This window comes from Balearica regulorum, chromosome 3 (assembly GCF_011004875.1).
Source record: "Balearica regulorum gibbericeps isolate bBalReg1 chromosome 3, bBalReg1.pri, whole genome shotgun sequence".
Lineage (NCBI taxonomy): Eukaryota > Metazoa > Chordata > Aves > Gruiformes > Gruidae > Balearica > Balearica regulorum.
In genome coordinates, this window is record NC_046186.1 from 3749383 (window position 1) to 3775477 (window position 26095).

The 26095-nt window shown below is 47.5% G+C and overlaps 1 protein-coding gene across 1 annotated transcript in view; it reads right to left on the reverse strand.

The window, feature by feature from the left end:
- XKR6 (XK related 6) overlaps positions 1 to 9337 on the reverse strand; it is a 191723-nt gene extending 182386 nt beyond the window's left edge. Inside the window, exon 1 of the mRNA XM_075750372.1 lies at positions 8544 to 9337. Within this exon, the coding sequence (XP_075606487.1) occupies positions 8544 to 9283 (740 nt within the window). The 5' untranslated portion in view covers positions 9284 to 9337. The remainder of the gene's footprint in view (positions 1 to 8543) is intronic.
- Between the last annotated feature and the right edge of the window lie 16758 nt (positions 9338 to 26095).

The window sequence follows — 26095 nt, forward strand, 5'->3', positions numbered from 1 at the left end:
CCAGCACAAGTGCAGACCTCCGCAGTGTTAATTTAAGCCTGTTCACAACAGGCTTGTTTTTCTTAGTCCCCATTCACAGACCATCTACGGCAGAACACTAAGGCAGCATTTATTTAGTTGTATTTCCAATGGGGTTTTGGGACAAGCGAGAACATGCCTATTCCCTCAGCCCATCCTCTGCAAAAGGGGATACAATACACAGATATTTATTTGGGATGCAAAAATCCTCAACAGCCTCTGCAGCAGGTAAACCAAATCATCATAATGTGCAACCGCGCAGGCAGAGCAGAGCAGAGCAGAGGAAGAGGTCCTTGCAATAAAGGCTCTGGGTTGAATACAGGTTTCAGCAAAGCTGCCAATTCTGCAAAAGATCATCTGTGCAGCCAAAGTCACTTAAGGACAGACTGTGAATATTTCATAGGTAAACCTGAGCTCTCACAGATTTCAGAAGAAAGAAGACGTGAGGAGAAGCACAGTCTTCAGGTCCCATTATAGTTTTGGGGACACATTTAAGATTGCCTTTTGCTCCATTTTTTGTCTCTTGGCCAAGATCCAATTTCGCTCTAACGGGGCTGCTGGTTCAGCTAGGGCTTCGAGACACTGATGGAAGGAATAACACACCCATTTATACTGAAATAACGAAAGCAGACACAGACATATAGCTTAGCCATCCAAGCATGTGCGTACTTTAAATGGAGTACTCAGTCCATGGGTCAGATTTGCCCAAGGGCAGAAAAATAGCAACTCCTGAGAACTCCTGAGCAACGTAAATGTGGCTCCTATGCTACAGCAGTTACATATAACCAAACATAGCCTGAAACTGGAAGATTCGTATTGCCCACCACCACAAATTCCCAGAGTGGGGGGAGTTGCAAAAAATATAAAAATAAAAATCCAGTTACAGGGAGCTACAGTGGGTTGCTACCAGCCACCCTGGGACACGGCCAAATGCTCAGTCCCACAACCCAAGAGATTTTTGGAGCATCCTTAACGCTGCCAGTCCCCAAGGGCACGGGATGTGCCTGTTGATCTGCCTGCAAAGGTCATGCTGTTCTGCTCGACGGGGTTAGAAACGTGCGCTATTCCTCCCACCGCCAGACTGCTGCTAAGTTTGAGGATTTTCTAAAGATCCTTCTCCCCAGGAAAGACTTTTCCCCATTTTCTTGGGATGTGGTTTGGAAAGCATCTCAGTGCCCTAAAGTAGTCGCAGCAAGCGTGTCCCAGCACATCAGAGGAAGGTGGGTCAATGAAGTAACAATATATGGCACGTGTTCTTTGCTTGTACCTTTAATTACAATTTATCTCTAGCTATAGCAAAGCAATAATCTGATTCATAGTTCCACCTGCCTAAAAGCTTTCAGGTGTAAAAGCATTGGCTTACACTACCACTGATTTTCATGATAGTGAGGTGCTAAAAATCAAGTCAGGATTCAAGGAAAATAAAGCAAAATGAAAGCACAGGGAGAAGTTCTGTGAGGGATCCAGACTTCTCCATAGGCTTACCTTCATTCCCCAAGGAAAATTACACGTTTAACGTCCAATTTCTGTTCCTTGCAGTCTCAAGACAGTGAAAGCAGCTCTTCTCCAAAGAGATGCTTTATCACCATCAGTTCTACCTCCATCCTTTTCATTAAAGGAAATGCTCCCTGAATAACCTACATTTGTACTGAGAGGAGAACCACTGCAAGGAATAAAGCTAGCTCAATGCAGCTAAAAGCAAAATGGAAGTGTCTAGAAAGGTGGAAAAAAAAGAGAGCTTACAATTTTAACACACAAAAACGGTGAGCCATTTTTTCCCCTTCCCTTGGCACCCTGCATCCCCTCCACCAGGAAGAACAATTTCAGGTTGCCACCGGCATTAGAGATAAAGCCATAGGGCACCTGGAAAAAAAAGGCACGCCTGTCTTTCCTAGAGCTCAGCGTGAAGCCTGAGCAACTGAAAAGGGACGTTCTGGTCAAAGACTACGCAGGTAGCAGCATTTAGGAGAGCAGCCTGCAATCCAAGTTCAAACCAGCCCTCTTCCCTGATAGTTTTCAGGCTCCTGGAGATGGTCTCTCGAAAATACCTAGCACCACGTCCTCACCTTGAAAGCCATGGAAACTTTATGCTGGTTCCAGTAAGAACAAAGTCAGGTCACCAAAGCATTTCTGCTTCCCTTTCCTCATCCCCAAATACCATGGTGGAGAGGTGACAAGCTGTGTCACCGCAGGACGAACTCACTCACCAGGCACCTCATGCCCACGTGGCTCTTCCTCAAGAGCGTCCCCACATCCAAGAGCAAACCAAAACTCCAGTTTCTCCTCCAAATCCCACTCATCCACCTACTCAAGCCATGCTCTCGCTGCCGAAACACTGAATCGCATGGGAAGGCGAGTTCCCACCAGGTCAGGGCAGCACGTTATTTCTCCCAAGAGAAGGTTTGGAGAAAACTCTGCCCTCCCAAGGCTGGCACAGCAGATCTGCTTCAAGATCTGTGGTTTGACCCCCTCTAGTGGGTAGCACTCAACAAGACACGGAGCTTCGCCACCACCCCGCAACCAATGGAGACCCTACTCAAGTGATAAAGCCTTTTTTCATGACTATTATGACAATTATTATTTTCACACAAACACAACCTACCTGCCTTGCACTTCAGATTCAATGTCTTTGGACTTCTACACCTGCAGTCCAGCACTTAGAGACATCCTATAGAAAATTCTTAGAAATGAGGGCAGAGCGGGTTAAGGTTTTTGGAAGGGAGAACCACCTCGCTGGGAAAAAAAAAAAAAGTTATACCCCAGACCTGATTTTGTAGGGAGAACATATTTATCATCTATCCCAGAATGTCTTCCCTCTGCCAACTTGTCAAAAGCTGACAAAACTCCATACTATAAAACAAGCTGTTAAAACTTGGCTAAAGGGAAAAACTTAGCTGCCAGACAAGCTAACCAGAAAAAGCTGAAAAAAATATTTGAGTGTGCCAGGGAAGGCAGTAAATTTACAGAATGGCTCTACAGAGCTGAACATCCCAAACCAAGACAACGGGGCAGTATTGGGTCAGCAGCTTCTCGTTCATCTGTCATTTGACAAGTAGATGTCTCTCACTCCAAGGGACTCGGGCACATATCTTAAGAGTTGTAGCTCCTGCATTTCTAAACTATCCTAAGTAGCATGTATCTAACTCACACTTCGTCCCAGAACAAAGTATTTTAGTAGAGCCTAAACCCACTCATCTTGTAGTCATTAAATACCAGATACTCCATTTAAACCCATTGATTCATCCTTCCACCTCCGGGCATGCCGAAAGATGAACAACTCATAGATTTGGTCTTTCCACTAATAAACAAGATGTCAAGTCTTCTCCTGAATTTTAGGAATTTTTCTTTTAATCACACAAATACACAAGGTGTTTTTAATGTCAAAACTGTGACAAGGGTTGTTCTGGTTTGTTTAGTTGGTTTTTTACAGAATGTTTTTCTTCTATATATATATTCAAATCAGTTTTGAAAACAAAACCCACAAACATTATATTCAAGTCACGAAACTTACCGTTACTGGCAGTTTAACAGACACAGAGTGACTTCCAGCTGATCAGCATTCATTTTAGCTCAAACTCCACATACTGTTAATCCAATGGAATCCAATAACATTTTCTTTAATAGCACTTTGCAGTACGAAAGATCATACTTTATACTCTAAACCGCGTACTCCAGGACAGCAGTCATGACCCACTAACCCATTTATAACAGAGGTTAAAGAAAGGTACATCAGACATAGAAGCTATACTCTTGTCATTAATACCACTTGTGCAACTATCCAAGATACGAAAACTTCAAGTCAAAACTATTTCTCCTGAATTTACACAGCTGAATGACTTCAGCGAAAGCGACAGCCCTGGCAAGCTCTGACGGCTGACCTGCCTTCAGCCTATTTCCAGCAAAACCACAGCACTGCAACATCCCTCCTCAATGAAAAACCCTTCTGCAGCTTGCAGTGCAGCAGCTCAATAGCGAGTGTAACGTGCCTCAACTGGCAGCCTTTACCTTCTGGATAGTCTGGCTGAATTGTTCCAGTCCTCAAGATAATCTAGGAGATCTGAGATGAAAGGTGAAAATTGTAGATTTACAAAGGTAAAAAACCCAGGACCTGAACTTTATTGGTGGGAATGCCATTTGAGATCATACTACTTCAAGTAACAATCAAAAATCTATATATACATATATATGTACACACACACACGTTTTTACAATGTATATGTATACTTTCTTTTGAGCAGCCACTGAAGGCAGGCAGTATTAATACAGCCTTCGGTTCTCAGCTGAGCAAAAGACAGCCACAAAAAAAAAGGGGAATATCACTAAGTCCCCGCTCAGCACTTGCACTGCTGCCCCCCCCCCCCCCAGCACTCCTGCCTGGTCATGATTCACTCGCTGAATAGGACAACAGAGGACAAGAAGAGAAGACAAAGCCCCCACCCAGACTGCTCAAAACCAACAAACTACTGCTCCCACAATCCTGACAAAACAAAGAGACAATCTTGCTAAAATAGGAACCCGATGTACATTTGTATTTCTGCCCTAAAATGTTATTTATTCATCATCTTATTGGCAAGTCTTCCTAACATTCAGGAAGAGAAATCCCTACAGGAATTGTGTTATCCCCCAAATCAAAACCCAGATTACCTAATATATTCAGGACGAGGATTTCTGTACAACTCCAACCTGCCCCCTCTATGCTCTACGACTTCGCTTCCAGCTGCCGAGCAACAGCCACGACAGCCTCTAGATAATGTACAACCCCGCTTACGCTACATGCAGTCGCAGCGCGTATCTGTGATCATGCAGGAAACCAGGCTCCGTGCATTATGCACCGAACTTACATCGTCCTAGGTCTTCCCCCTCCGTCCCCACATATAAACTTCTTCCTAGCACAAAGCGATTTAGCTGCAGGCAAACACTGCTAAAACAGCGCTTTCCAGTATTAGTCCCATCACCGCATTGAAGATTAATTTTAATGGCGTTTGCAACAGCTACAGTGGGAATGCAGAAAGACACCCTCGTGGAGGTTAGCCCACAGATCCCATGAAGTTAATTCTTGCTCTGGTCAGATATTGGGAGTCAGCTCCACGCCGACCACGCTGTTCAGCGTGCCTTAAAAAGCAGGAGCCGTGTGCTAGTGGGATTAGCAATCAACAGGAGAGAAAACTCCCCTATTTCACCTAACGTGATCCAGGCTGCAGAGCTCCTTTTCAGTCCCTTTTGGCAGTCCCAGCCCTGCACAACCTCAGAATCCAACATTTTTCTCTGCATTAACAAAGTCTGAGCAACTTGAGCCTTGCTTCTTCATGTAACCAAAAAAAAAAATAAAATCACCCCTCCACATGCAGCCCCTGTCTCTGTTGGCATCACTTCAGTGTCCCCCTCCCCACCTTGTTCACTCAAGCGTGCCATGGCATGGGGTGTTTCTGCAAACGCCGGCTTTCACCATGGCTAATACACAATCATTTCTTTTGCCTGGCTCCAAGAGGGGAAAAAATCCAACTTGCCAGAGGAGCATCTGCATCGAGAACTGCTTTTGCTGATGGGATCAGCACTCGGGAGTACTAGGGAAAGCAGGAGAAAGGGTCGTGTACCAATTCATCATCCTCGCATGCATCACGCACAGACATCCCCCTCCCGCCATACCCCAGCCCAAATTTCAGCTGCAAAAAAATCCCCCAAAAAACCCCAGGATAAGCCCTCAAGTAGAAGTTGAGAACAAATGTGCTTTCAACGTTACACAAATGACATTGAAGATGCAGAAGAAATATGTATTTGCTGTTGCGTAGCACAATTTCATGGGCTTATTTCCTAGGTATACATTTCACACACCCTTCCCACACAGATCCCCTCCCCTCCACCCCCTCAGCTCCTTTAAAAAAAAAAAAATTAAAAATTTTTTTAAAAAAAAATATCTTTGATGTGTATATTCATTTTATCTGGAGAGTGCGGTGTCCTCAGAAGAGGTGTCAAGGCCCTCCCCTGCCTCCACCCACGCACCCCTCCCCCAGGCTCAACCATGCTGTCTCCATCTTAACTCCAGCCACTTCTTCACTGGTTTCATTAGGCAGCAGAGTTAACCCCTTCAGCTACCCAGATGTAGGGGGAAAAAAGGACCTCCCCATCAATCACCACTTTCTGCCTTCCCCTTCATCTTTTTTTCCATCCGTACCCCAGCAAAAAATTCCTAAAATCCACCAGTGGGGCTATTTTCGCCCCATTAACTCATCTGGGAAATACCCATGCAGGGATATTAACCCTTCCAGCAAGCCCCTCCACGGCTTCCCACTTCTTCACCATGATGTGCCATCTTCTCCCCCTTAAAAAAAAATCAGCGTCTTCTCCCTAAAGATTATTTTAAAAGCTAGAAAACCCAACCAACCAACCCCCATCTGCAGCCTCTTCCCTACAGCCTAACCCATCCGTGGGGTGGAGGGGTGCATCCACCACCCCGTGACACAACGCGGAGACTTCCCTCCACCCTCCATCACCCACATCTCGCACCCTTTCCATCTTATTAACCCGCGTCCCATCTCAGAGGACGCTGGGCCACAGCCGGGTCTTTGCAGTTGTCCTTACAACACCCCTTTCGGTAAGACCGACATCTCTGTGGTTCTGTTTGCATCTACAGGCTTTCATCCTGGAGAATCCCTCCCTGCCTCCTCCCACATCTCTTTTTGGGGAGGATAATGCAATTTCCAGCTCACTCTAGAGGATGCTTTTTTTATTCCCACTGAGCCCAGGGTCACTTCACGGACCCTTCCTCTGGCCAGCGTCTCCTCTACCCCAGGAGGGGAACAGCCCCTGTCCCTGACCTTCAGTCTCACACCAGCAACCCCAACGCCGTCCCCACTCCCCCGAGGGGAAGGTTTCTTCTTTCGCCAAAGCCACAGCCCAGGCATCACGCTGCGTTTTTCCACTCCCACAACCGGCTCCTTAAGCGCAGGGGGCTCAGCGAGCTGGGGGGCTCCCCCTCCGCTGGCTGGGGAGAGGCTCTCGGGGACAGATGTGACCCCCACTCCCTCGTGATCTACGGGGGGTTCGATCCACGTCAGGAGGACACCAGACCTCTGGAAACAGCACATCCCAGCGCTCGGTAGCCATGGGTCTGCTGTCTGCCACCCTCTCTGGAGCAGCCCTCCATTTTCGGTGGGGCCTTTCCCTTGCTCCCCGCCCCAGCTCCAGAAGGGGAGTGGTTGTCAAAGCCCTCCCCAGGGCCACAGGACCTCACTCTGCAGCACTGCTGACACGGGGGTCACCCCCAACTCTGGGCCTGCCTCCACACTGTCACCTGTGGGGTGTCCTCCCCCCCCACCAGCTCGTGTTGGGATGAGCAGCTCTGTCCCCCCTCCCCATCCTGCCTCCTGTCTGTGGGGCAGCAAGAGCCCACCCATCCCTTGAGGCACCATCTACAGCCCCATGGAGCGAGAACCCCTTCTACCCACCATGCCTGTGGGAGGCAGCAGCCCATGTCGCCCCCATGCCATGAGGTGACAGCAGCCCCTATTCCTCTCTCCCCAGCCCCACACACTCATTTGGGGGGCATCTCTCCTCCCTTCGGGGCTCTCCTCAGTGAAGCTGGTGTCAGCCCAAATCTCAACATGGAGGGCACCGACCCACATCCTGCTTGGACCAATGAACGCCACTCCTCCCACCTTAGCCCCACAGACACATTTTTGGGGAATTTCTCTTCCCATTGGACATTCCCTCAGCACAAGGGTGGCCCTCATACCTCCTCTACCTGGGGGAGCACTGACCCACATCCACCTCAGACCGTGGGGTAACAGCAACCCCCATGTCACCCACCTCAGCCCCCCAAGCTCTTTTTGTGGGAATCTCTCCTCCCTTTGGGTCTCTCCTCTCCCAAAGTGGGAGTAACCTCAAATCTCCCCTTCTTCTCCATGTGGAGGACACTGTACTGACCACGACCACCTCAGACCACGAGGTGACACTGACCCATGCCCATCACAGACCACGAGGTGACAGCGGCCCCCATCCGCACCACCTCAGCCAGGGGACAGCAACCCACCTCAAACCATTTGGTGACACAGACCCACATCCACCTTGGACCATGAGGTGACAGCAATGCCCATCTACTCCACCTCAGCCAGAGGACAGTGACCCACCTCAAACCATGAGGTGACACGGACCCACGTCTACCGCACCTCAGCCAGGGGACAGCAACCCACCTCAGACCACAAGGTGACAGTGATGCCCATCTGTCCCACCTCAGCCAGGGGACACTGAACCACCTCAGACCATGAGGTGACAGCGACTCCCATCTGCACCACCTTGGCCAGGGGACACTGACCCCCGTCCGCCTCACACCATGAGGTGACAGTGACCCACGTCCACCCCACCTCAACCAGGGGACACCGACCCACCTCAGACCATGGGGCAGTGACGCCCGTCAGCCCCACGCCAGCCAGGGGACAACGACCCGCGCCCAGGGCGCGCCGACCCACCGCCATGTCGGGCCACCCCTGCTCCCCCCCGCGACCCGGGGGACCCGGCCGCCCCCTTACCTCCAGACCTGCCCCATCTGCAGCAGGTGGATGACGGTCTGCCAGACCCAGACGGAGATCCTGCAGAGGCGCTGCGCCCCGGGGGTGACGGTGCCGCCGGCTCCTCCTACCCCGCCGGCGGGTCCCCCCCGGCGGCCGACGGCCCCCATCATGGGCGGCCCGCGGCTGCTGAGGCCCTGCACGGCGCCCAGCCCGCCGCCCGTGTAGTCCTGCACGAACCAGCGGAAGCTGAGGATCTGCACCAGCACCGAGGGCAGCAGCACGAAGGCCAGCGTCAGGCCGCACCAGACGTAGTCCCGCCGGCCGTAGTGGTGCAGCGCCAGCCACAGGTCCGTGCCCACGTCCCCCAGCAGCACCAGCAGCGCCAGCACGATCCACAGGCAGTCCAGCCACGGCCGCTCTGCCACCTCGACGCCCTCCGGCGCCCGCGGCGGCCCCTCGGCGGCGGGGCGCGGGGCCAGCGGCTCGGCGGCGGCGGCGGCGGCCGCCCGCCCGAAGAGGCTCCGCAGGCAGGCGCTCCGGCAGCCCCAGTAGCACGACGACGTGTTGCAGCAGTGGCAGATGTGCAAGGAGCTGCTGCCGCCCGGCTCCTCCGCGCCCTCGGCCGCCGCTGCCCCGACGCCGCCGGCACCGGCGCCGCAGACGCCCGCCGCCGCCGCCGCCGCCGCCGCCGCCTCGTCCAGGTTGTGCAGCTGGGCGAAGCCCACGCCGCCGCCGCCGCCATCCGACTTGGCCGCCATCTTGCTGCCGCCGCCGCCGCGTCTCCGGCCCCTTCGCCGGGCGCGCTCGCTCGCTCTGCCCCCCCCGTCCCCGCTCCCGGCACCCCCCCACCCGCCGCCCGCCCGCCTGCCCGCCCGCCGCTTCCGGGGGCGGCGCTTCCGCGCCCGCGCAGGACGGGCCGGGCCGCCTAGCGACCGAGCGGGGCAGCGCGGCGGGCGGACCGCACGGGCCGGGCCGGGCCGGGCCGCCGCAACGGAGCGGCCCCCGTCACCCGCTGCCCCCGCCCTCGGTGCTGCTCTCTGCCGGCACCCCTGCGCGGCGGCACCCGGCGCTGCCCTCCGCCCTGCTGCCGTTGCACCAGTTCCCATTGCACCGGCACCCAGCGCCGCATGCTGCCCTGCTCCCTTTGCACCGGCACCCACTGCTGCCCGCTGCCCCGTTCCCATTGCAACAGCACCCATTGCACCGGCACCCGCTGCTGCCCGCTGCCCCGTTCTCATTGCACCAGCACCCACTGCACCAGCACCCACTGCTGCCCTCTGCCCCGTTCTCATTGCACCAGCACCCATTGCACCAGCACCCACTGCTGCCCGCTGCCCCGTTCCTATTGCACCAGTTCCCCAGGTTCCCATTGCCCCAGCACCCACTGCTGCCCGCTGCCCCATCTCCGCTGCACCAGTTCCCACGTTCCCCCGGCACCCAGCGCTGCCCTCTGGCGCATCCCCATTGCACCAGCACCCACTGCTCTTCTCCAGGTCCCCTCTGCGTTAGCGTGACAGAATCCACCGTGCCTCTTCCCGCAACCCCCGAGCACTGACACCAGCATCCCCCAGGCCATCCTCAGCTGGGGACCCTTGTGCTGACCCCATCCCACTCCCAAATCAGCTCCTTAGCCCGGTATCTTGGCCCTCAGATCCCGGTCCTGCAGCGCAATCTCCCAGTCACCTGCTCACCCTCAAATCCCAGGACCACCACTGCCACCCAGGTTGTCCTCAGCCCACCCTCAGCCAGACTGCCTCTCTCCTTCCCACCTCCAGCAGCTCCCTGATACCTGCCAGGTCCAAGCCCTCCTCTGGGTTTCTCTTCACCTTTTCCCTTCCTGCGGCTGTGCTGGGGAAGGGGGGTTCCTGTCCCACCCCCATCCCATAGGTTCCCCATTGCACAGAAGCAGTATCCCAGCACACCTCAGCACCCTGACCTCACATGGCCCTCCCTCAAATTCCCCACCGCAGTGTCCTCCTGTCCCTCTCCTAAACACTCGGGTCCTCTGCTGTGCTTTTCCCTCCTCTCCTGCTTTGGGGGACCCTGCTCCACCCACCCTGTTCTTACGGGGTCAGGCAAACCAGCCAGCTCCTCTCCATGGGCCCAGCTCCTTGCTGGAGGACACAAACCTCTGGCAAGCTGAGGAAACAGCTCCCAGCTCCGATTTTGGGATCTGCCTGGGGCTGAGCTGCACCCCAGGCAGGTGTTTCACCGAAGGACCCACTGACAGGCTGGGGAAGCTAAATTCAAGCTCTTTCCTCATCCCCAGTTCCCTTTCTACCCGTTCACGTTTGTTCATTCATCGTATCCATCTTTTCTGTGCTGTCTTGTGCTGTCCTCTGTAGGTTACTATCTCCCCTCTTCTCTGTTGTTTTTTTTCCCCATTCGATAAGTGTGCTCCTTCCAGATGCTCCCCTCTCCAGCTCTTTTACTCCATGGGCTCTTGCTTCTGCCTCTTTCTCTAGGACTTTGAATTCTGTCCTTTTCTCTTTTCTTTTCTTTTCTTTTCTTTTCTTTTCTTTTCTTTTCTTTTCTTTTCTTTTCTTTTCTTTTCTTTAATTGTGGCAAAACATCAGGGCTGATAGATTCAGGGTTCCAGAACTGGCTGCTAAAATTGCTGCTTTCCAGCAACTAAATTTCAACAGGGGAAAAAAAACCCAAACCAAACCCCAAGCAGGTGGAATGGTGCATAAGTGCAGATAAAATGCTTTTTCCAGGGAGGAGAAATTAATTTAGTCTTGAGAAGAATGGGAGGACTTGCATATATTAAATCAGCTGTCTGGAAAGCTTGTATTTGGCTTTTCCAAGTGATGTTGAAGAAGTTCAAAAGTTTTGCAAAGTCTGAAAGATGCCCCTGGTTTCCAAACAGTTGGATCCTCCTATAGCAGAGAAACGGAAGAAAAGAAACAGAAAGCAAAGCTTTGTGCATTGTCCAGATGAAGGCACTCTGATGCACGCCTGTATGTGGCCAAATCTAAAAGTCATTTGTAGTGCGTGAAACTCCGGCACAAAGTTCTTCAAAAGGAGAAAACTGGTATGATAGAAATAACGGGATCGGAGAGGACATGATCCCGCAGGTCCCCACCATGCTGAATTCAAATGTTGCGAATAGTCCCTTATTTTCTGCTGACTTAAGCTGTGGCGTGAAGCTGGCAAGAAATATGAATATGGAAAGAAATGAGATGAACGCCAGCCCTCAACTTGACCAAAATGAGTGCACATGCATAAGGCATATATAATAATATATATGTAATATAAAATCACTCTCCTGTTTGACACTTTAAAGTCTAAGCAGTAAATATGTGTTAATTCTCACAGAGCTGTGAAATAAGGACTCCAGGACTCATATTCTCAAGTGAGAGGTGCCCGTATAAAGCTTAAACTTTTGTTTTGCAGTACGATGAGATATAAATGGAAGCATTCCTCATTCCTTTAAACTTTTCTGTGATGTAGCCAATTTGCTACATATGATTTGAAAGGAAAACAAAAAACAAACCAGCACAGAAGTAATAAAACTATTTGGTCTTATTATTTACATAGAAGTGTGGGTGCACATTGCATTTCATGAACCAATAAGGGGCAGAAGAGTCATCTGTTTTGATACAAAAACAACCCAAACTTGTGCGATGAGACATACGGGTGGGAGAAGACAGTAGTTAAGGATTTTAGCGTTGGCACACTAAATGAGAAAAACAGTTGCTTGGGCAATATATGACATGATACAACATACTGTTGAGACTGCCTCTGAATTTCTCGGTGCAGTTGTGACCACCCGTGACCAAGAAGGATGAATTCAGGCTGGAATACGTGCAGGGAAGAGCCAGGCATTGATCAGAGGTCAGGATAATCTCTCTTTCTACTGTGGACTGAAAGAATTTGGCTTTGTTTAGTTTAGCAAAATGAGAATGGGGAGGGAATGTGTTTTCTGCCTATAAATACATCCTGGAAAGTAAATTCAAGCAGAGAAAAGCGTGACACTGAAGGGCAGCAGCAGAAGAGTAAATGAGTAGGAACTGGCCATGAATATATTTAGTCTAGAATTGGAAGATCCTTCCAGTAGGAGTAGCAGAGACTAAAAAAGAACAAGTAACTAGTTTTAACACATAGCTTCATAATGTTATAAAGGAAATTGCATACCAATGTGAAACAATAAGCAGTTGGGATGAAAGCCCCTGAAAGGTTTTCCAGCCCAGATCATCTCCCTTTGGAAAGATCTTGTCCATTTTGATGCGTGGTATGCTACGTTCCTTCCTGCATCAGGCGATGAGTCACGGATACATGACTCCGTGGGTGGCCAGAAGTGATATCTCCACCGCTTACATCTTAATTCCTGATTATCCCATGATGTTCTCCAGCTCCTGCTCACTCACTCGTCACACAGCAGAGTGGCTGTGTTCAAAGCACCCCACAAACCCCTCATTTCCCTGGTACCCACAGCCATCGCTGCGTGGTCGCTTCAGCTGAGGACTTGGGAAAGATGCTTTGCCCCTTCAATGAAGAAGAGCTGGAGTCCTGCTTTGTTGTAGAACTGAGCCTTACAGAGAGCTAGAAGGGTCATTAGTCAGAGCCCGTTTCTTTTATTAGCCAACACTACGTATTTTTAAGGGTTTTTTTGGAAGTTGTGAGTGTCAATCACACCCATCATATGTTTGAGAGGAGAAAGCTTTTCTCTGTGCTAAGCAGCAACTCATACTTCCATCACGTTGGAGGCACTTGTGACCGGAGGTCCGGGTAAACTCTGGGTGACCCTTATATCTGCAAGTATTTATAAAACATGTTTAGCAAGGGGTTTTCCCTTGCAGCACTTGGAGCTGATCTGTCTATGCCTTGCATTTCATGTCTTTTCTGTTCTTCAGAAGCACCAGCGAGATACCAGGAAGGGAAGGCGTGTTTGGTACTCCAGCAGCACCCAGCAAACCAAGGCATGGGATCATAACCTTCTCGTGCTGGTTGGTTAAAGGCTTTTTTCATCCTGATCAATACACTAATTGAGCTGTGTGGTCTTCCATCTTCCAGGCATTTATTCAGATCAGGGGAACAAACACTATATATAGAGAGGTATGTAAGCCAGAATCAGAGTCGAGTAAATCTGGAACTACCTCATTTAAATAACTGGGGGATGGATCCAGCTGAATGTTCGGTGTATGTGGAATACTCTGCTACCAGCACAGATAATTACAATTAATGGGGATTTACTTTAAGCAAAGTAGGTCAGAAAAATGACATCTTATTGTGTCATTAGTTTCCATCAATTACTTCCATGTTGTTTGCTCAGTTCCCAAGTCAAACGAGTGGGCTGACAGCCTCTCAAGCTCAACTTGGTATTGTCTCTAAAAATCAAACTGCATTATTTCTGCCTCATGCATCATCACTAACAATAAAGCATCCACCGCTGGAATATAGCAGGTAGCTTTGTTATTCATGCATGAGGCAGAAAAAACGCCAGCTTCCTTTGCCACGGCGTTAAAGTCTCCGCAGTATTGAAAGTTGGACAAGTTGGTAAACTTCATAGTTACTGTGTGAGCTTGACTTAGGAGACACACTTAGTCCTTCTGTTGATTAACTTCTGTACTTTCTATTAGACTTTTTGAATGCTACGTGTATATATTGGGGAGGATTAACATGATGCTGCTTCTGCTGTTATTTATCTCCCTGTGACAGCACTTTGTGACATTTGCTCTCTAGGAAAGGTGCAGAAGGTGCCAAATGTTATGGGTTGAAAAGCCAGCTCAGTCATCCTAAGAACTGCATCTAAGAGACCCTGAGAAATGTTCTAGCAGTTCTTTTTTATTTGAGGGCTTGGGTTTTGAACTTTCAGTTTAGCAATGCAATCGACTGATGAGTGTTATCGGTGATTATCAATATTCATGTGTCAGTCAGTCCTTCCTGATACCCTGAAACAACTGTGTGTTCTCTCAGCCGGACCAGGTCCTTGACTTCCAATCCCAGTTTCTTACAACTCTGTAATTTCATATGCAGCTGAGTAGTTTTGAATGGCTTACACTTTCCAGGAAATACATTAAAATTAAAGAATATGTTTAGGTTCCAGTAGTCCAAGCAGAGCCAGGTCCGCGTCCAGAGTAAATATCCCTGCGAGCCACCCTGGTTTCACACGCTGAAGTTTTGGCAGGATGGGGCTCTCATAGAAGAGGGCATCTTAAACAAAAGGCTACTCCTTAAAAAAACCCTCCTCTTTCTGGCTGTGTTTTTGGCAAACTGGAGTCACTGATATAACGTAGAGAGGTTGTGAAGCTTGATTAACATTCCCTAAAACATGTTCAGGTCCTCAGATGTTACATGATAAAAGCTGGATAACAATTCTCTACTAAATATGTAATTACACGAAACCCAAACTTTTCTCTATTAGGCAGTAATACTACATTTAAATCCCTTTACATCTCCTGACAAATTTAAGAATTAGTATGGTCTTGGGAAGCGTGCATTAGCAAAACTTCATAGTTCCTATTATCTAGATCTTACTCGCGGTGACATGGTTTATTCAGCTCTCCTCAGGCTTCCTTTAATCTCCTGAGAGCTGCAACTGTTTTCATTTATTACTGCACATCAAAAAGAACCTGTCTCTCTGCTTTCAGAAACATGCCTTTGTGGGACACCTTTTAGATGCAATCAGCTGGACCAGTGACATCAGATGTGTGATCGTAGGGCCACCTGAGGACTGGCCTGTGCAGAAGAGGGTGACTGCAAGAAGCTTTCCGACCTGCCTGCCTTTCCTTTGCAAAGCCTGGCAGTACTTGGAGCTTTCCTTTTAAACCGAGTTAAGTTAATCCCCTCGATTGTGCTCTTTAAGGTACCGGTTACCCGGCAGGAAGAAGCAACATGACTTCATCAGCTGAAAAAGGTGGTGAGCGGTGCAGGGAACTGAATGTTTCTCTCCTTGGAAAAGCATTAACAGCTAAGACCTCCAGTTTGGTGGACTTGCTTGGTGCTTTTCCAAGCTGGGATTTAGGAAAAGCAACTACACAGCATTTCCTACTTCCCCCCATGGGGCTCCAATGATTTAATTGGCTATGAAGGGCAGGGACGTATCTCATAGAGTAGCTGGCTGCTATTGTCAGCATGCTGCACTGCTCTTCGGAGATCAGTGAAAAATAAAGTTTTCAGGTGATGCTTCTCCTTCTGAACTGGGTGCATGTGAACGTTGGCCACTGTGCCAATACGAACTCCACGTAGCATATAGCTTTTCTGTTCTTCTAGGTTATCAGGAAAGCCAATTTATAGCCATGGACCATGGGAGGAAGTGGAGCTGGAATTCACACCTTAACTAAGGTGAAGTATATTCCCTTCCACATGACCCCCCTTTCCACACCCCTCCCCGATGCTCAGTTTAATACCTGATAATGAGGTAAACCTCATCCAAACCCATGCATGTAACAGAATAAATTGTTTTCCTGTAATTAATGTTGTCACTACAGAGTTGTTAATTAAATGCATGACCTTTTCTATCAAACCAAATAAAGACACAATGTTGCATTAATCCCAAACTGTCCGGGTTTCCCTTTGGAACACCACAAGGAAAAGGCTGCTGCTGGTAGCTGCTCTGGTGCCTGTAGCTTCTTCCATTTCCCTTTAGCTGAAATATCAGCCCAAGCATTGCCTGTTTCTAATGATGTGGACTACTTTACCTTAGTGTCTCTACTTCCTCTCTTGGCGGTCCTTCCTCTAGTCAAGGTACTGCAGAGAAATCGTCTTCCCCCGATTCCCCACTGGTCTTCTGACATCCTCCATGGACCATTTTCCTAAAGCTCTGTCCATCCCAGATCTCCTTGGTTTTCTCTCCTTTTTCCTCCCAAGGACAGAATTTCCATTCCTATGTTATTCCTATTATTTATGTTGGTTACATCTTTGCAGCCCTTCTCACAAGGAACCATGTGGAAGTTCTCATTTACATGTCCTTTTGCACTTAAAAAAATCATTTGCCCTCTGCCTTGGCTCCATTACAACCACCATTTCTACAACCTGGGTCTTGAATAAAATGCCTTGATCTGGTAGAGCCCCTATTTAAGTCAGTGGGAGATGGATTCAGCTCTAAACTGAGACATCTGGGCATCTGCATCCGTGTGTGAGTTAGGTGTCCAAATTCCTATCATAGTTAAGAAGGAGCTCACCAGTGGCTCTGTTCAGTTGCCTACATGCAGACATCTAGTGGCATTTGAATGGCCCCAGGGAATCTCACCTGGCCTCCAGGTGATGCTCCAAAAGGGCTTGGGTCTCCCGTACCTCCTGCATCAGTCCTGGAGCAGATTGTCCCAGCCACCTTGGGGCATCTCAGGTGGCAGTAGACATTGAGACACTTCATCTAGCCCAGAGTACTCTGCCATTTGTCTTGGTAGGTGCAAGGTTAGGACTCCAAGTGCACACCCACATGTGCCTGTTCCTGATGTTGGACAAGATCTGTTCTCCCTTAGTGCTTCTTCTCAACAGCAGCAGAAGTAACATGCTTGCTTCTCCAGGGATCTTCCTACCCCATGCCCCTGTCCTCTCCTGACTCATCAGCTCTTGGCAGGAGAAGGTTCTAGCTTCAGGCAGCAACATGGACTTTTTACCTGTTTTGAAGAGAACTGTTCCTCTGGCTTTGCCACTTGGCATTAAGTGACGTAAGGAGATGAGGCATAAATACTGTTTATTCTATAACTGAGCAACGATCTCTTTTGTAGGATAAGAGAAACACTTCATTTCTTACTTCCTTTTATTCTCTCACCGTATTAAAAGCATCACCATTTCCCTTCCTCTATTTTTAAATGCTTTTAATTAATTTGGCTTTGCACAGGTCATTTAATATCTCAGGGGACGGATGAGATTTGCCCATCTTGAAATGGACGCTTAAGGTCTCATCTGTATGGCAAAAAAGATCATGTGGCTATTTCAGGCAACATCTAAAAATTAAGTATTGCTATTCTGAAGTCTTGGTTCAGGCACACAGTGTGCCTTCTGATATGTGCACATCACCAGCGTATCCAGCTTTGGCAAGTGCTCTTATCATTTCTTCCATCTGCCAGCGCACACAATATTTCTGAATCTGTTAATTAAGGAACTGAAGTTTTGCCCTAAGATACCAGAGTAACTGGTTCAGTTTCTTTGCAGCAAAAACTAATGCTTGCCTTGTCCATAATTACCTAAATTGTTGAGAAAAATGATTCTGCTTTCATGTTGATTCAGTTTTGTAATTTCATTGCCAAGGCTACATGTGGAACCCATTTAAATTATCTCCTACTCTCATTTTACTCAAGATATGTTATTTGCTAACAAAGATTCAATATGGAAAAATGGGAAGGTGACAACTACCTCCTTCATCAATGCAAATGACAATAATCTCCTCTCCTCCACCTTGTAAAAATAAACATTGAATCATCCCAGACAGAAATACCCTTCTGCATTTAGAAATATGGATATGGAAAGGCGACACCTGCTCTCTTTTATGTAGTCATAAAACTCAAGTTTATCTAGTGATTCCATGGCAAACACTTCAGAAGATCAACAGTAGTGCGGACTCAGACTGAAAGTGTCCCCAGCATTTTTCCCAAGAATATGCACGTTCCTCACTCTTTGGTTATACTTGCACTTGAAAATGGAAGATTAATTTTTGTTCCCGTTAAATTATTGAAATTATTTATACTAAAAGTCATCCCATACAGCAACTCCTCTATAAATTCCTTCTTTAGATAGCTCTCTGATATTATTACCAGCCTCTGTATGGCTTCTAAAGCAACATGAAACCTCCCACAAGTGATCACCTCTTGTAATAAGCACTGTTGGGTGTGCAGCGACTTGTGGTGAGGGTGGGTTCAGAGTGATGGTCCTTTTGTTGGACACTCAGCTGCTGGGAAGCGCTCATGGAAACCTTTGCCATTACACTTCCAGATGTGCAGTTCAGCACAGTAAGTACTCATCAGTACTTGAGGTGTCTCTTTGGAAACACTTACTTGAAGGCTTTTTCGATGGCTCTGGGATATCCTCTGTGCCTGATGCCAAAAATGCATCTCCTCCTAGTGCTCTTTTCCTTGAAGAGCACCTTCATATGCTAACGCGGACCACAGCGATCCCCTTTGTGATTTGAAATGGAAGGACCGTGTACAAGTGCATGGGTGCCTTCTGCAGAACATGGGAGCATTCACTCTTAGGAACACAAAAGGGAGTTTTTTATCTTACATTTGATTAAAAATAAATCCCTGATCTGCCATGGAAAACGACTTTCAAGATCTTAAATCCTGACTGGTGCTAGACTCTGCAGTCTTTAGCCAGAATAGCAAATGGGTGTCTTCAGGGAGCAGAGGTTTGTATGCGACAGTGTGGTCACCAACATGAGGGTTTTCAAAAGGATGAAAGTTTGTGAAGAACTTGGAATTCTGCATGATAAAAAGTGGTGTGATTATTAGGTATATTAGAAGGGATATATCTCCAATTATCAAATGCACATTTCTTTAATCATGTGCATGACCATCCACCTGGCTTCAGCTGGAGGTAGACCAAGTTTTGAAGGGGATTGTGAAATTCTGTGACTTCCAGAGGATCAGCTAACTGCAATGACCTCTTGGCCTCCTAGATCCCCGTGAATCCTCTCACAGATTGAGCAAACCTCCCCAAAAAAGACAAAGCCAGTGTGGATTTAACAGGAGTGCTGCAGGTCCCACAGCCCCCTTCCCCTCCCTCGCAGACCTGCTCTGCACAAGAGGAGCATCCCCACTGCTCACAGCTTCACTCAGCCCCACTCAGCACGAGTGGGCATCTCTGTGAAACCTGGGTCTGAAAGGTATTTTGGCAGACCTGAGGGTCCAGCCGCTGTGTAAAACATCTGTGGGGAGTCTAAAGTGCAAAAACTTTGTCGAGATCCTCAAACAAGATGGGAAAACACTGCCAGAAAACTACCCTGGGATGGATTTGGCTGCATTGTGCCATAACCCAGCAAAACAGAACTAGAAAGTTACTCACTTTTGGAAGGGCCAAAAGCTTTGTGCATAAGAAGCTCAAAAGTAACTGCATAAAATAACACCATGCTTCTTCTCAGGGTTTATATCCATCTTGGTATAGCAAATAGTTACCTTATTTTGGAGGTTGAGGGTCTTTTTTGCAAGTTTTGGGGTTTTTTGAGTTTCTGGACTGTCTGATTTTGTGGACATGACCACAGCAGGCCATCTGGGGCCAGAGGAAGATCCTGGCACTGTTGGGTTTGCAGTAGAGCTGTTGTGTGCACCAGGTCTGGGAGGCTCCCAGGGGCTGCCATGGATGGGCAGCATGGGCAGAACCAGCAGCTCCTCCTGCACTGCTCCCCTTCATACAGATCTTCTGTCCTGTCCTAAAATATGGGACATATTGTGCCACTATTGCCTAAACAGAGCTAATAAATAAAGCCTGCACACGGCTCCACGAAGCTTGCACAGCAAACAAAAGTAAACTACTCCAAAGGCAACCCTTCTCTCACCCTGCTGAAAATATAAGTTGTCCAGGCTCTGCTGGCTTCTCTTTTGATTTCTCCTTGTGCTTTGAGCCATTCTTTTCTCTGCAAGGATGGGTGTTTAGATGCTCTCCTTCTAATCAGCCTCAATTACAGCCTTTCCCAGTATCTTCTGCTGCCAAATTGGAGGGGAAAAGAAGAGAAAGGGTTTTTTAAAAAAGAGAGAGGCTAATGCTTGAAAAGACATATGTGTTTAGTGTTGTTGGCAGATTTGTAAACTTATTAGTGCCTCCACACACCATGTAATTAAGATCTACTGGTAATTAGTCAATAGTTAAAAATAGGGGTTGGTATTGTGCTACTGAAAACGCCTACAAAATAATGTGTTCTCTGCACTCAAGATGCAGTTAGTGTCTCTAAAAAATGTTAATTTAAAAAAATAGATACTTGTTTCAGAGCCAGATTTTTTAGCAAAGTAGATTTCAGAGTGTGTGCATGTGTGTGTGTGTTCAACTTATTTATCTTTGTGCTTTTATGCATGTTTTTGTGATGTCCAAAGAGACTGACTGCGTATTTTGTCTTGGATAAAAATGTTAAGCTATAAAACTGCAGACTCGACACAGCCATGGAGGGAATGGGAGCTTTTCTCATTTGTAGATTTCCATTGAAATAAACCTGCTCATCAAAGGAAATTGTTCAAAAATCCACAGGAATGGCAGATGTGCAGCACCATGGGGCAGATGTCTGATGTTTGGAGAGCCGTGCATGTATTTTCTAAATATTCAGGGATTACCACAGTCTGTAGATATAATCCTTTAGTAACCTGAAATGTCAAAGACAATGGAAAAGCTCTAATGCCTTGCAGCAAACATTTGGCCAAACTGCCCTGTAAGAGCAGGCTTTCCCACGCACATTTGAAGTCGCTTGTCCTTATCCTATGAAAGAAGACCCAAAAGAGGTGATGTGGTTTTAAAATTTCTTAACTCCTGCTTTATAATGTGGTCCAGAGCTGTGTGAGAGTTGCTGGGTGATGTTCTGAAAGGACGTCTCATTTGGCTGTCATAAGCAATCTGCGGTGATTTGTTGTGCAGACAGGCATTTGTCTCAAGTAATCCAAAGGGCTTATTTTGATTGCTTGATAGATCCAAGGAACGTATAGTCGACTCAATGGGGGATTCATTTATTATGCTCCCAAACCACTCCTAAATCTTTCCTTATGTCATGTCAATGGATTTGTCAGGCTACCCTCACACAGCGGTAATGCACTGGTGGGGGAAATTTACCCTTGCCAAGCAGAGTTAGTTGCTGTGTTTATAGACCTCTCTCTGAAGTACCAGTGGTGAGTGAAATTCTGCTGCAAGAAGTAAAGTGGATTTTGTTTCATGCCCTTGAGAGAAGCATCTTCTGTTGGTCTTAGGAAATAATAATAATAATAATAATAAAACCCCTACTCTGATTCCATAGTAAAGCAGAAAAGACCAAACCTAGAGAGTCCCAGCAAGGGCCAACAAAGTTATTTCATGGGTTGTTCGTGATATACATGAGTTAACGTCTAGAAAGCCCTCCGAGGATGCATGCTACACAGACATGAGGTATTGCTACTTTTGAGTTCATGGTAGGATTTATAGTAATGTTTCTTTGATGCTGAAAGAGATTTTCAATTTCATCGTGTTCAGCTCTGGAATTTATAGAGTGAGGGGTTTTGCTCAAATACCTGAACAGCCATTGAAGCTAATTTTCAGATAGCATTTTCATGTATGAATGTGTCCTTTCTCCAACCTGTTCCAATGTCCTCTTCCCCGAGTGGTTAGGTATGGTAGTTAATCAACACATGGCAAATACTTGGGAATGTAATAAATTTAGTTGCATCAAACCCATGAGCAGAACAATACTATATGATGATAATTAAAATGTACATATGTATATCAATGATGCTGGTTGTTGTTTTTTTTGTTTTGTTTTGTTTTAAATCTAACAAAATTACTGATTGCAAAGAAATCCAAACAAAATGAAATCAACCATCTTTGAACAAGGAGTGGGTTTAAGAATTGTGAAACAGTTGTGTGTGAGGAAAAGGGAGAAATTCATTATAAGAGTAAAATAGTCCTACATCATAATGTGTTACATTCTGGTGTGGAAATCTTTAGTTTTTTAATTGAAGACCACATAACCAGTGACTCTTATAACATAGGAGTCTGTTTTCCCCAGGATTACCCTTCCATTGGAAAACACTGGTTTAGGAATAAATGAGCGCCGTGGCAGAGGGACAACGCAGGAGGCATGCTCGTGCACAGAGTTGGCCTCACTGTGTCATAGCCCTGCAGAGGAACCAGTGGGGACCCTTTCTTTGGAGCTCCACCTGTCATCTGCAGCCTTGACTGGGAGAAGACATGAACAGGACGTCTCTCCTCTCCTTGGGATCTCGTAGGAACTGGTCAAGGGATGAAAGAGTTATTGGAGGGGGTAGGAACAATAAGGACATGGAAAACCAGAGATGGGCACTCTGAGGATGCAATCTCCCAAGCCTGGTTTCCTCAAGAAACCAGAAAGACATAAACAAAGCCTTTATTCCTTTTGCTCTTTTCTGCTTAACTGCTTCAATCTCTTTTATAAATCACCATCCCCAAGTCTCACTGTCCAGCTTGGGCTCACTTGGGACTCAAAGTCAACACAGCCTGCAGATTCACCTCGGGGCTGATGCACATTTCTTTCAGAGAAAAGCTTCATTTGTCAGCTGATCAGCCATCACTGGGGACCACCAGTTGATCACCGGTCATGCCAGTGCTTGGAAACAAGTCACTGCATGTAAAACTGCTGGTGCGTGAGAACCTCTGGGACACCCAGCCACCGAGGCTGGACAGTGACGAACCTCTCCAGTGAGACTCCTGACATGTTCTGCATGGACTGTCCCAGAGCTTTGTGCAGTAGAGACTGCAAAATCCTGAAGGACTTCAGAACCGTGAATAGGGACCAACTGTTCACTGTCTCAGCCAGAACGAAAACTAGGAAGAAAAGCCCATTGCAGGCAAATATCAACAGATTCAAGGAATCTTCTGAGCTGAAAATGATCAGAAAGTGGGAAATTAGTAGAGGTATGTATCATGTGTGCTTGCCTTGTTCTTACTTTTCTTATAGAATCCTGCTATAGTGGCCAACACTTGGGAGAAAATAGTGGGTGAATCCTTGTTTTGAACCAGTCCAGCTGTTGTCGTGCTCTCAGGGCAGACAGCTCCCTGGGAGGATGCATGCCACAAGTCCATCAGTTTGGCCCACTGTGAGATGAGGTTGGAGTAGACCCCATGCTACTGTCTCTGCAATGTATAATCTATTGATGTTTGCTTCACAGTGATGTCTTTTCTTCTGGGTTAGAAGTTTTGCCTCGAAAGGTAGTTCTGGTGACTCTGATTTACGATGACAGCAACTTCAGTGGCATTTAAAGAGACTGGAAGGAAGAGATAAATAAACTTGAAGATTGCTTAATAAAGCAATGGAAGAAGCATACAGGCTCTTGTATCAATTGTTCTTCCCTATAAGGTTCCTAAATACTAAGCCAGGCTTGGAAATTTGTCTCACCTTGTTTTAGCATCTAAAAGTTGGATATCTTGTTCAAGCTGGTCCTTCAAAGTTTCTCCACAGGACCTGGAGAGGGTGCCAGCACATCTAGAAGGCAATTCCTCTCCTTGTTTTAGGCATGCACTTTGGGACAGGACGAACCATGCTCTGGAGATGCCTGTCGTCTTTCTGCTGACTGTGGAGAGAACGCAGAGCACTGCATGAGAAATCCAACTCCTAGAGGGCTGAAGTTAGGCAAGAGGAACCCAGACTAGGCAGAGTGAGCAAAGCCATGTCCAGAGATAGAGCTGTCCCCCAATAACTCTGAATGCTTTGATTTGGTGACACTTTGAGTCTTGTCCCTTGGGTTGCTGGAGCCTGAGAGCCATGACTGGTGTGCTTGGTCTTTGGGTGAGTGTCACGAAGTGCTCCTTGCAGCATCTCCCATGGGAAATCCAGTCAGTACCAGAGAAACCTACCTCCTGCTCTGCTCAGGTGATGGTCAATGCAGAGGGAAACCCGGGGAGGTCAAGCAAAGCTGGAGGATAGCAAGGACTCCTCAAAGAGAAGTGTGAGGAACTCAGTCGTCTGATAGTTAGGCTGATACAAAGGGGCACGGGGGATTCTGCAGCACAAATGCTCAGGTTGGATCTCTGAGAGGATAACAAGCTCTGGCATTTTTAGGGCAGAATGAAAAAAGAAAAAAAAAAAAAAAAAAAAAAGAAGAAGAAGCTGAAACAGCAGCAAACAATAACTCCTGATCTAAATCTTACAGATCACTGTACTTGCAGTGAATCCAATAGGGCAACAGTCCAGGTAAGGACTGCAAAACTGGGCTGTTGGATGAGACCTACCTTGACCCAAAAAGTTCTTAATTGCCTTTCTAGCTACAGTGGAGATTGTTTAGCCTTGACTAGTCACTCCTCAGCTCCTCTGGTATTTCACCTGGAGGAGAGGAAAGAATTCCTGTTCCTCTGAGACATAAAGAGAGACTTAATTCATAGACCTGAACACTAAGAGTAGTTCTGCTGATCCTGCATAAGACAGGTCAGAAAATCCCACCCAGAAATCTCTACAGTAGAGAAAACACGTTCTTCATGAGCAATGGCATTCATTGTGCTTTCAAGTAACCACCGCTTAACTGCTTTGCAAGGTGCTGTGGAGATGCAGCGTGTCTGTTGTGCTGGCTATTAATTAATTAACATTCAAGAGAGAAGCCACCGGTTCCACTTGCGCGAGCAAGTTGCTCTCTGCACGGTGTGCTGCAGCTCAGGGCTGCCAGGAGGATTCGGGGCAAGATGGCAGCTGGGCTGGGCCGGCAGGATGCAAGACAGCAAAATCTTATTTTCAGGAGCCATGGTAGTGCCATGACACAGTAGCACACACACCACCCCTGTTCTTTGCCTCAGGTTTCTCACAGGGAATGCAACACCATCGCATTGCTCACGTATGCTTTCAGTACATAAATGCACACCACTGTTTCCACCTCTTTGTCAACAGCTCTTTTATCAGGTCTTAATTAAACAAAGCATTTAAATCATTATTCTTATTTAAGCACGTGCCTAAGACATGCCTGTGTGGCAGAATATTTAAGCACTAGCTTTCAGAACCACTTCAAGGAGCACAGACAGGCTTCAGATTAATTTTGGGCATAACGCTTTGCTGCATCAGGACCCTGCCTTTTCCACTGCAAAGGACAACCATCTAGATACAGAGAAATGCAGTGCAAGAAGATGTCCCATTTGTTGCAGGAGACGCAAGCTAACACTGTCTTTGCAGGAGCAAATGTGGGTGGAAGGACCTTGCAGGTTCCTCCTAAGCCTTCAAGTCTATCTTGAATTGGTTAATAGAGGTTATGGTAAAGGGTGACTTGGTAGTTGGGCCTCACTGAGAGTCAAAGCCATGTATACACTCAACTTTAGGAGAGATCTCAGTGCTTTCAGCCCTGGGACACATATATTTTCCATCCCTGATGTTCACCCAGCCAGGCTGTGCGTTGGCCTCAGTGCATCCCCTCTTTGGATTCTTCCTGACAGATGGGGCTGTGTTTGTCTCTGACTTTCCATCCAAAGCACATGAACCAGAGCTTGGGTCTCAACAGCTGAGTGTGGAGACTCTGCCACACACTCCCTTGGGTGTATCACCGCTGGAAATAGGGATGAGCGTTCTCCCATCCAGCCCATTACTGGCATCTGCTGAGGAATGACCTCCTAAAGAGTAGAAGAGTGCAGAGCTCTGCTGTGGCAAGGCTTTAAATAAGCAGAGACCTTGGTGTAGGTGCTTGCAGCTTTTTCACAGCAACAGGTACAGTTGATCAGTTCAAACTGGTCAGTAGACCAGTTGAAAGTAAGAAAACATCAGTGGGAGAGTTTTGAGGCTTGACAATGTCCATATCTCCCCTTCAGTGGGACAAGATGGATCCATCTAATGCCTCTTTGATCAAGTTCAATTTGTTGTTCAACATTCAGAAAACATTATTGAATAATCTGTGGCTTCCCAACCATTTTCCAGAACCTATCTTTTTTTCTTCAGAAGAGCTTGGATGTGTCAACAAAACACTTGCACTGGTGAAGGATGCTGGACTGAGTAGGCTGTATGGGCTCTATGA